Source organism: Gymnoscopelus microlampas (assembly GCF_963454915.1).
Source record: "Gymnoscopelus microlampas genome assembly, chromosome: 11".
NCBI classification, from domain to species: Eukaryota; Metazoa; Chordata; class Actinopteri; order Myctophiformes; family Myctophidae; genus Gymnoscopelus; species Gymnoscopelus microlampas.
The window spans coordinates 23,582,132-23,594,300 of NC_139948.1; the positions used below are offsets into that span (position 1 = coordinate 23,582,132).

A 12,169-nucleotide genomic window follows, 5' to 3' on the forward strand; every position below is an offset into this window, starting at 1 on the left:
AAACATAGGCTAAATCGCCCCTCCTCTATCTATCTCTCTATCGACCCGACCCCCCTCTCTCTCCCTCTCTCCCTCCTCTCCCTCTCTCTCTCTCTCTCTCTCTCTCTCTCTCTCTCTCTCTCTCTCTCTCTCTCTCTCTCTCTCTCTCTCTCTCTCTCTCTCTCTCTCTCTCTCTCTCTCTCTCTCTCTCTCTCTCTCTCTCTCTCTCTCTCTCTAACAGCACAGCAGTCACAGCGCGCAAAAGGAGGAAGCAGAGGAGAGCAGCGCGAGGCTGAGAGCGCAACAGCCTGCCGAACCTGACAAACGAGAAAGAACCTACTAATTTAATACTCAAAAAACGAACTGCTTTACGCACCAAAACAGCTTTTTTTTTGTTTTGTTTTACATCAAATATTCTGCGTCCGTTCGCTGCAGCAGCAACAAGAAGAACAACAACAACATACAAAAAAGCAGACGGAGAGAAAGAGGCAGAGAGATAAAGAATGTCAGACTCGGCGGCGAACAGCGACGGGGAGGACAGCGGGCAGCGCGAGGATCAGCCCATGCGGGGCTTCGCGCGCCAGGGCGCCCTGCGCCAGAAGAACGTGCACGAGGTGAAGGACCACAAGTTCATCGCGCGCTTCTTCAAGCAGCCGACCTTCTGCAGCCACTGCACCGACTTCATCTGGTGAGAGAGAGACATAGAGAGAAAGAGAGAGAGAGAGAGAGAGATGATGAAAAGAGAGAGGGATGGTAATTCATTTGAATGCATGAACCCCCCCCCCCCTTTAACCACTTTAAACCCCATATGGTTGAGCAGAGTCCCTCAGGGCTCTATACTAGTGTCTTTTCTGTTTTCCGTTATTGTGGGGAAAGCTTTGGCTGAAAATAGTAGATCGACAAGCTTCGGTTCACAGCCTGTGAGCTTGTCGATCTGCTATTTTCAGCGAAAGCTGAACACTTACCCCGTTATTGTTGAGCGGAGTCCCTGTCAGGGCTCTACTAGTGTGTTTTCTGTTTTTGTGGGGAAAGCTTTCGCTGAAAATAGCCAATCGATAAGCTCCACAACCTGACGGTTGCATCGGATTGTGAGCTTGTCGATCTGCTATCTTCTGCGAAAGCTTTCCCCACAATATGGATGCTGGGGTTTAAGTGGTTAAATAGGTTATAGGTAAGGTGATTTTAATTCATTCGTAATTTAATTATGCTGTGTGTGTGTGTGTGTGTGTGTGTGTGTGTGTGTGTGTGTGTGTGTGTGTGTGTGTGTGTGTGTGTGTGTGTGTGTGTGTGTGTGTGTGTGTGTGTGTGTGTGTGTGTGTGTGCCACTCTTTGATGCTTTCTACATGAGAGACAGAAAGGAGGAGGGAGGGGTGTAAGTGGGATGGATAGAAAGATATAGAAATATATTAATATGACGGCAGGCTGTGAGGTTCTTCAGCGTTTAGATGCTGTTTTAATTGAACTTGTGGTTTAAACACTTGTGTATTCAACAGGAGGAAGGATTATATGTTACATGAGATTCATGTAACCTATAATGTTCTTCACACACTAAGAACACTTGCAAGACTTCAGCCCCCCTCCCGACCCCCCTCTCAGCCTTCCTTTTCTGCTTCTGCTTCCTTCTCTTCTCTTCTCTTCTCTTCTCTTCTCTTCTCTTCTCTTCTCTTCTCTTCTCTTCCTAGGTACAGACATGTCATTACCCACCAGGGTTTCACTCAGCAGTCAGAGGGGCCTGTCGGTGGGGTTTCTAAAACGAGATTTTGACCCATAGTTGTCCTAATTCGGCGGATTTATTCATATCTAGGCTACCTTCTATTCCCCAAACGGCCATTATTTAAGTCCTGTCGATGGGGTTTTTTGATTTTGTAATAGCTCAATGGTTTGACCTAGACGTGTGTGTGTGTGTGTGTGTGTGCGTGTGTGTGTATGTGTGTGTTCATAAAGGTCTAATGTGTGGGTAAACATCTTAAACGGATCACTGCATATGCACCTCTTATGTAATGTAATGTTAAGTCTAGGTATATCTATCTACACAGTGAAGTCTCCAGTGTTCATTTAAATCTGTGTGGGTACATTTATCTGTCTAATCTTATATCACCTGTCTACCAGTTTGGGTCAATTAGGCCACTTATTCTCAACATGGGGCGGCAGTGGCTCTGTGGCCACTTGGGAATGGGAAGGTTCCCGGTTTGATCCCGGGCCCCCCCTGTCTTACTGTCGAAGTGTTCTTGAGCAAGACACTGAACTAACTGCTCCCCCCTGCGCTCCTCTGTTGGCAGCGCTCAGCTGGGTAAAGCTAAAAACCCAATTTCCCCCGTGGGATCTAAAAAAAAATAAACGTGGGGTCTGGGGAACCCTAGGGGCCCTTGAGCGGGTACCAGGGGGCCCCCAGCTAAATGAATGATGGTTAGGGTCAAAATGAACCTCACGGCTCTGAAACTCTTGGTAGTGAGGATTTTACAGTGTAGATTGGATTCCTTATCCTTATTGGAGTCCCAGAGATAAAACATGTCAAACGGGAGTTGATAGCCTAATACAAAATGGGGGGTCCTTGAAATTGAAAATCACTGAATTAGGCAATGCAGGTTTATTTAGGTGACATGAAAAGGTATGTGTGTTCGCTCGTGTGTGTGTGCATGCATACGCACACTGGGAACCATGTCTTTGGTCTGAACCAACGGGAGTTGTACTGGACTGGTTTCAGTGCAGAGTGGTCATAACGGATGGCCGACAGCCTTCTATGTCATGTACAACAGAAATGTCCTCGGGTGTTGTCATACAGTAGTCGCTCTGAACAGTCTTTCAGCCTGTTGTTGTTATCCACGTCACCATTACCTGTGTGTGTCCTAGTTAGGGTAATCCTTAAACAGCATCCCAGGAATCATCTCAACCAGTCTCATTTTGATAGCCTTAAGTGGTTTTGCAGAGTAGGCCGTGTATGGTTCACAGAATAATCAGCAATGCAGTGCCAAAGTATCTGGCAAACTACTTCACCAGGGTCATTAGTGTGCATGGGGATTCTACAAGAGGGAGAGCCACTAATGTGTTTCCTCCCAAGTTCAAGACTAGTGGGAAACACGCATTCCTGTACACAGGGGCCGTGTCCTGGAATAGTCTACCTGTAGACCTTAAGTCTATTAGTTTTGTTCAAATTCTCAGTAAAGAGCTGGACCAGAAGGGGTCGAGGCTGGGATTAATTATTGTTTTTGGATTGGTCCTGAATCTGATGTACCTCTAGGTATTTATAATGTTAGGTTTTGAGCTATGTTTATTGAAATGTATTCATGTATGGTATTTTGTGATAATGTATTGTATTTATTGTTTTCCTTGTCTTCCCTCTCCCCTGGCGTGGTAGAGACACCCACACAGTCCCACAGAGATGTTCAATGCGCAGTTGCGCACCCCCCCTGCACACTCACTTGCACTTTATCACTCACAAGCAATCATTCATTCATCAGATCAGAGCATTGTTTACACATACACCCTAAAGGACCGCAATCGTGATAAGCTGTCAGATTTCTTGCGTTTACATCCTTGTGATATTGGTGGAGCATTATATATGTTTATTGAACATATATGTTGCATTGTCAATAAAGATGTCAAAGTGTGTGTGTGTGTGTGTGTGTGTGTGTGTGTGTGTGTGTGTGTGTGTGTGTGTGTGTGTGTGTGTGTGTGTGTGTGTGTGTGTGTGTGTGTGTGTGTGTGTGTGTGTGTGTGTGTGTGTGTGTGTGTGTGTGTGTGTGGGGGGGGGGGGTGTGGGGGGGGTGTGGGGGGGGGGTGTCTGTGAGTGACATAATGCAGTATGTGTGTGTCTGTCAAGTGCTTGTACAATGTTCAACCATTAAATGGTTTATGTATGTTCTATCCACAGGGGTTTTGGCAAGCAGGGATTCCAGTGTCAAGGTAGGTGTCTTAAACCCCCCCACACACACACACACACACACACACACACACACACACACACACACACACACACACACACACACACACACACACACACACACGTGCATGCACACATGTCTTATTTATATTTTATGCCGCCTGCAACAAAATACACTCACCGCTCTGTAGCCCTCAACTGGTTGGTTACACCTTGACACACAATAGACTCACAAGTCAGTCTCTAAACGCTTTGCTCAACTAGAGACTGATCACAATCAAACAGCTTTCATTGTTAAAACTGTATGGAAACAATTAGAATATAAAAACAACAACCCATTGCGGAACCAATCCAAAGCCTTTAGGGTGACCCTTCATATTTGGGCAGTGACATGACTGGTTTTCCAAAGCAATAGGTTTGTTAGTGGCTGTATTCTCCACCATTCTAGCTACTACTTTGCATTTAGAAATCCCCGGCACACCATTGTAGACTTGTTTTGTAGGTTGCTGAACCGGTGAGCGCGGATGCAGAAACAATGCGTGCCTGTATGTGTGTGTGTGTGTGCTTATTACTGGATACAGTAGGCAGGCTCTAGACCGATCAGAGCACTGAGCAGTAAATGGAAACCAGGCTTTCCACAGGTACTGCGAAAGCCTGGGTCACACGAGGTTTGGCGATTGGTATAGGCGGATATCACTGATTGTCTGTTATTATGGCCAGACTAAAAATGCATCCACACTGACAAGTAGCATTTCATGATTAGCAGGCTTACTGTCAAAGCTTCTCCTTTTTCATTTTCTCAGTCTGTCTGCTTCTTTTTGGCTTGCTCTCTCTGTCTGACTTGTGGTTTCTTTCAATTCAATTCAGTTCCACATGCTTTATTTATCACTTAAGTGTAATAATAATTTGATTGGAAACAATTAAGAAACAATGAACAAAATATTAATATAAATGGATTATATAATTGATGATTCAGAATAATTGAAGAATACAAATTAGATTAATTCAATTAGTAAAATCACAAGGTGTGTGTGTGTGTGTGTGTGTGTGTGAGTGTATGTGTGTGTGTGTGTGTGTGTGTGTGTGTGTGTGTGTGTGTGTGTGTGTGTGTGTGTGTGTGTGTGTGTGTGTGTGTGTGTGTGTGCGTGCGTGCGCAATTGCACATTTATGTTTTACAAACATCCGTCAAAACATCAGTAATTGTGGTCTGGGGCTGTCCAAAATCGGGGTCGGCATCTGACCCAAAATCTGCGATGAGTTCTGGGTATAAGGAGGTCTTTTTCTCTTTCTATTCACTTCCCCCTGTCTCTTCTCTCTATTTGTTCTTGTAGTGTGAACATTTATAGCCAATCGGCTAAAATCTCACTTAGCCTGGAGCTAAAGAAGGGATTGTAGCCCTGGGCTAAGCACAGTGTGAAAGCACCATTATATTTCTCTCTTTCTCTTTCTCTCTCTCTCTCTCCTCTCTCTCTCTCTCTCTCTCTCTCTCTCTCTCTCTCTCTCTCTCTCTCTCTCTCTCTCTCTCTCTCTCTCTCTCTCTCTCTCTCTCTCTCTCTCTCTCTCTCTCTCTCTCTCTCTCTCTCTCTCTCTCTCTCTCTCTCTCTTTCATGTACTCTCCTCTTCCACTTCTCCTGCCCCCTCCTCATCTCTCTATAATTTTTACACCCTATCCTCACTGTCAGCGATGCGAGCACCAAAGAGTCATTAACACATTTCTATCAGACTGTGCTCGCGGTGTTTCCCTCGCAGTGTCTCTATATTAGCAAGGTTTTGCAGCCGTGTTGCCACCCCAAACTATTTTTATTGGTCGAGATCTGCACACTGCTTTGCACACTTTCTAATTTGACAAAGAGTGAAGGAAATTGGATGTTCAAATGTGGACAAACAGTACGTTTTCTAGCTCACATTGCCCCTGACGAGCTTATATTTATATTTTAGGCTTGTTCACGGTTTAATAAGACCCTCTTTACTTAATATTGCCTGTTTAAGTATACTTTAAACCGTCATCAATATGGTAAAATGAAGCTTATTATTTATTTTTTATAATACAGGATGGTTCAAACAGTATAGATAGCGGTTGTTACTGAAGGTAGGCACTATAGGTGTGTGTGTGTGTGTGTGTGTGTGTGTGTGTGTGTGTGTGTGTGTGTGTGTGTGTGTGTGTGTGTGTGTGTGTGTGTGTGTGTGTGTGTGTGTGTGTGTGTGTGTGTGTGTGTGTGTGTGTGTGTGTGTGTGTGTGTGTGTGTGTGTGTGTGTGTGTGTGTAGCTTCATGAAGCGGATACATTCCTTTCCTCTCATTAGTTATTCATTAGATTTGATTGGTTCAGACTATGTTGCAACGTCATGTCTTACGCTCCACATGAGGACAGTTTCTTGCGCGATATCGTCGCCAGATTGCTTGCTTGCTGGCAGTCAGGATTAGGTGTTAGTCTTTTTATTCACTTTATAGCGTTTTATTGGCTTGGCTGCATCTGTTAACATGTTGCCAAAGCAGGCAACTGACATAGAATAATCAGTAATTGGAATAAATGAAATGCTGGAATGGGAGTGCGGCAAGAATTTATGTCTCCACCTTTCAGTCTGGTCACCCCCGTTGTGTACACAATGTTTGTGTACTGTCGCCTCTGACTGAGTGCTGTGTTCATTTCTGCACCTCTCCAGCAGATTGGTATGTAAGCCACAGACACTACCCGCTTTGCATAAAAAGACCACTCACCTCAATTCCATCATCAGAGTAACCTAAGGTAAACTGCAAACAAAAACGAATGAGCCACTGAAGAAAAAATGTTTTCCAAAGCACCCATATTATTAGTTCATGGAGGTGAGGTCTGGGGATTTAACAGTCCTGGGTTTTGACACCCTGTTACACAGGTAGGCTATCACATCTCTGACTGATTGATTTTGATTGAAGTCTTCGATTTTTCGGTTAAAAATAAATGACAGAAACAAGACTTTCTCTCTGTGTGGTGGTCACTCATCCACAAGATAGTAGTTAGTCAAGTTAACCAGTGAAGCTCATGTTGACATAGATTCTGTGACAATGAGTGTTTTAGCCAATAAAAGGAGTGCTTCCTAGTGGAATCCTGAGTGGGACGTTTTCTGACGGCCACTCCTGCCTTCAACAAAAATGTAAGTGCCGATTAGTCCATCATAATTTCGCCATATTATTGTCTAGTACCGCATAATCCTGTAATATTTCCTTTGAGACCCAAAAACATTACAAACTGAAACACACAATGCGGCCAATACAGCACCACGGACAGCGACACAGTGGGCTTGGCTGGACTTACTGTTTGAATATAAATGAGTTCATCAAGCTAAAGCAAAGTTGCGTGCTTTAGCTGAGCTATATCGGGTTTATTACGGGATGGTGCAGGGGGACCGGCCGTTTTTATTTCTTGACTGCTCGTTCCCGCCCCCGCAGGTATTTAAAACTGCCCGATCCCGCAAGAATTGTGTCGGCTTCCCGTGGGACCCGATGCAGGGCTCTACTTCCTAGCTCTTCAAGATGCTGATAAATCTGTGTCTTTTTAACTCCGCACTCCGGACAAGCCCCTTTCTCTCTCTAGACATAACAAGTTCTATTTCGTAAACAAATCCCCCTTACCAGAAACGAATAACCATAAAAACATAATGTGTACATTTTATTTTCTGTGTTAGCATAAAGCAGAAGCAGTGGACCACTTTGTGTGTGTAATAATTGTAATTAAGGATAGATAATTCAATAATGAAATGTAAAGCCTTGAGAAAGGGCCCAATTCACAAAGGGCCCAGTTATCTTACATTCCTGTTAGATTCCCTCACTTCCTGGTCTAATCCAGCCCACCCTGGTATACAGAAACTGGAATAAAGTTGTTACCTCAGTTTGACTCCCTTTCAGTTATCTCTTGTTCCAGTCTTTCACTACCTCCGTTTCGTATCTCCTTCTTTCGCCCATCTCCCCATTTACCGTATCTCTTCCTCCTTTTTTCTCTCACCCCCTTTCTCTCGCTATCCCCCTTTCTCAATTTAATCTCTATCTCCACCTCTTACCGTGACCTCTCCCTTGCTCCAGTGCCTCTTTATTTTCTCTCTTTTTTTTCTGTCAAACACACATCCCTTCTCTTCTCTTTGATTTATTCCCACGTTAATGGGGTGTGTGTGTGTGTGTGTGTGTGTGTGTGTGTGTGTGTGTGTGTGAGAGAGAGAGAGAGAGAGAGAAGAGAGAGAGAGGCAGAGGGAGAAAAGCGTATGGAAATGTCAGATCTTGGTCTGGTTGTGCCCCAAATAAACCACGTTAACCTTCGTGGGTGTGGGTCGGGCTTGTGCATATGTGTGTCTAAGTGTGTGTCTATGTGTTTGTGCACGCATACGCATGCGTGTGTGTTCAACCTGTGTGCCTGTCTGGAGCAAGGTATCACTTCCCCTGAGCCCAGGGAGAAAGGGAATTCTTCTGCAAGGTCACGTGCACGAACACACACACACACACACACACACACACACACACACACACACACACACACACACACAATGAGTGGAGGGTTGGTCTGTATGGTGACGGAGGCCGGTTTCACATTTATGCATGAATGGATGGATGATTGATTGAATACTTTATTAGTCAGAAATGTAAACAGCACAAAGTACAGTCAGACATTTAGGCTAAAAGGATAACCCAGGGAAACATGAATGTATGGATGGGTGGATTGATAATCATAGGTGGATAACTGATAGGTCGATAGATATTCTTTGGCACCTTTAAAAAGGAAAGGGCATATGGGAAGAAATGGAGACTAGATAGATAGTGCATGTGTGGTAGAGAGAGAGAGAGAGAGAGAGAGAGAGAGAGAGAGAGAGAGCTAAAACGGAGCGCACTGAAACAGGACCTGCTAGGTACTCCACTCTGGTTCATCTGTCTCTGCTGGTTTATTACAGCAGGCCAGTGTCCAGTGACCCAGACAAGCAGATCAATAAGGGTCTTATGTTGTATTTATGGATCCACTGTACCGCGGCTAGGATCTCAACCTGTGGCTTGGGACCCAAAGTGGGCCAGGTGTAATCCCTTCACTTCCCTGTGTGCTATACCGTGTGGAAATTGAATCAGCTGAAAACCAATGTCCTGTGAACTGAACAAGCTAAGCAGCTGTTCTCCACATGTTGCCCTTGGGGATTAATCCAGTTTTGTGTTATCTCTTATCTTTATTGTCACATCACAGGTGTAAATCGGTGGGTGAAATTTGTTTTTCTGCAAGCTCCATCGTTTTTGTTATTTCCATAAAAGAGAAAGGGAAGAAGAAGAAGGGGGCAAGGGGAAGAGAGAGAGAGATCAACAAAAAAACAACAGTTTATCTACATATTTACACATAGTATATCTATCCGGTGCGGTACGTACCTGAGATAAGACATAAGGTGTGTGAGCATAGCAACAGATATATACTGTACATGATATGCTATGGACGTTAGTAAAGGTGCGAGAATAATACTATTATTGAAAAAACACCTGCATGTTGTACAAGGGATTAAGATGTAGAGTGTCAGCGTGTGTCGACCACATAGTCCACATAAGACTATGACTAGATAATGTGCTGTTGAGTGCAACAACACAAACTTCACCCATTCACTTTGTGGTGACAATGTTTTGTGCGTAATACGTATATGTATATGTATATGACATGACGTTACTCTACAGGTCTACAGATATACCATAGTCTTAGTGATTAGGTTTTAGACCCCCCCCACCCCCCGCCCAGTAATATCTTGAATAGTACATATCCTGCCTATGCTGTGCTGTGTGCCACTTGTGCGTATTGTAACCCCTTGTAACCTTGAACATTCTCCACATATGGTGATCACTTGCTCCCTTGGCTAGTGAAGTGGTGAATCTGACAAGGTCAGCTGTCAACCATTTGACAAACAAGTTTGTTGACCTTAAGGTCAGGGAACCTTATCTAACCATACTATATAAGGGCTTGTCTTCTCTGCCTTGATCAGAGAACTGCATGGCTATTGACCTGTGTGTCTGATGTATCTCTCCCATGATGCCATGCAATAAATAAACCTGTATCTGACTCTATCTGCATCAGCATCCTGATTGTTCCAGTGTTCTCTGCAAATCCATTCACGAGGGTAGGGCTGGGTGATCTGGACAAAAGACCTTGGTCACAACATGTCGGTGTGAACTCGTAGATCATCTCGTTTTTGACAATAGGTGAAGAAGTGGTTGAACCCAGGAAAAGACGACAACACTTATGCCATATCACAATATTATGATATCCAAAATCCCAGATGATATCTATTCTCATATCATGATATCGATATAATATCGATATATTGCCCTACAGGAGGGTTTCCTCTCTCTCTCTCTCTCTCTCTCTCTCTCTCTCTCTCTCTCTCTCTCTCTCTCTCTCTCTCTCTGGCTCTCTCTGTCTCATTGTGTTATTGTGTCAAACAATTAATTGGTTGTACTGTATGTGCTGTTTGGAGTTGGCATGTGCTTTACGACCCACACATCCCACCTCTCCCGGAAGATCCAGGAATCTCCCAAAAAATTGTGTCAACTCCCGGAAACCTAGCCTGGTAAACCACACATTATCATGTGTCAGACACATGATAATGATGTGGTTTACGAGGCTACCGGACACCCGTGAGTGGTCATAAATCTCCTGCAAATGTCTACCGTATGGTGGTTTGTGTAGAGCCCGCCTGCTGGCTCGGTAATTTGCACACATAACACATTCAGGCACACAGACCGTTTCCGTATCCACTCTAGGCCGGTTCTGCAACGCCCTCTTTACCTCTTCTTGTTTGGTTCTCATTCGTCGCTGGACTGTCAATCTTTTTTTTTCACCCATTGGTCTGAGAGGCGGAGAGGAAAGAAAAAAAGTCTGTTTGAGAGAGGAGTAGATCTATATTTAATGATTATTACTTGTGTGTAATGAAGATGGCATCGAGGGGAAAGAATTATAATAAAACCCACTTCACATCGGAATATTCGAAGCAATACCTGTGTCTCATCCTAGTAAAGAATAATGATAAATTTGCCCATTGCACAGTATGCAACAGTGACTTTTCTATTGCCCGCCCCAGTCTAAATGACTGTAAAAGGCAGGTCGAGGTTATAGTATTGAGGTGTTGTACAATATTATGGATGAAGCTCAGCTTAACCACTTACTTAAGCCCTATTTATTATGGTTGTAGTTGGTGCGGAAAAAACAGCGCCCTCCGCTGTTTTTTTCCTTTGAATTTGACTCTGAGGGGACCTCCCAATAGCATGTGGATAACAGGATGTTGGCCGTTAGGTCCGCCCTCAGCCCTCCACTTCCGGTCCACGTGTCTTTGTGTACATTCCCAACTATACACGTTGTAACAGGAGCTCCCGACAGATTCAGCTGCGGAGTTCTGAATCTTTCCTGAGAGATTACCAACATATAGATGTGAAGGCTCACAACACGTCACATTGCAATGTGTTGACAACGCATTCAAATATAGCTTAATGAAATTCGCAGATCTATAAGCTCACAACGGCTGTCTGTCTTTCTATGGATAAAAACAATAAGCTAGAGGCTATTTTTATTGGATTAATATAATTTTGCATCGATTAATGTGCTTTATGCATTGTTTATATTCATTACACAGGAGATCATTCAAATGTTATAATTAGGAATAATGGGCCACTGCTACTACTGTATATCCTCTCGCTCGTTTTTGAGGTCGGGTCGGATCTGGGCCTCCCTGAAAATACATTTCCACGGTGAGATGTCTGAGGACCCATGAGGCAGTAACTTTCATTCTTACATAACATGTTTGCCACTGATGAGAATTTATCTGCAGAATATGTAATAGATTATTTGTGTGTGTGTGTGTGTGTGTGTGTGTGTGTGTGTGTGTGTGTGTGTGTGTGTGCGTGTGCGCGTGCCATTTAATGATCCACCATCACCGTATTTGGTTTATGGTTGTTAGTAGCTCTTGGCATAACTGTGTTTGTGCTGTGTGTGTATACTTCCATTTGACCGTGCGTGCGTGCGTGCGTGTGTGCACACGCACACGCGCATGTTTAACAGGCTGTTGAGGGTTCTCCACTTTCTCTTCAGATTTAATGAACAAATTATCCCTTTAGAGAAAACACTAGAGAGAGATGGAGAGAGAGAAGGGAGGAGACGAGTGTGGAGAGATAGAGAGAGAGCGAGAGAGAGAGAGAGAGAGAGGGGGATGGAAATGAGAGAGTAGAGGTAAGGAGAGAAAGACAATACAGAGCAGGTTGAGGCTGAGAAAGGAGAGTGAGAGAAAACTGAAAGGAAGAGAAATAAAATGCTATTATGGGGTCTATGGATAGG

The 12,169-nt window shown here is 44.1% G+C and overlaps 1 protein-coding gene across 2 annotated transcripts in view; it reads left to right on the plus strand.

Annotated features, from left to right (window-relative positions):
- Window positions 1-239: 239 nt before the first annotated feature.
- Window positions 240-12,169, plus strand: part of prkcbb (protein kinase C, beta b) — a 115,343-nt gene continuing 103,413 nt past the window's right edge. For both annotated transcript variants that reach the window (XM_084072529.1, XM_084072528.1), the window contains exons 1-2: window positions 240-667; window positions 3,851-3,882. In XM_084072529.1, coding sequence (XP_083928655.1) covers window positions 483-667; window positions 3,851-3,882 — 217 coding nt within the window. In that variant the 5' untranslated portion in view covers window positions 240-482. The remainder of the gene's footprint in view (window positions 668-3,850; window positions 3,883-12,169) is intronic.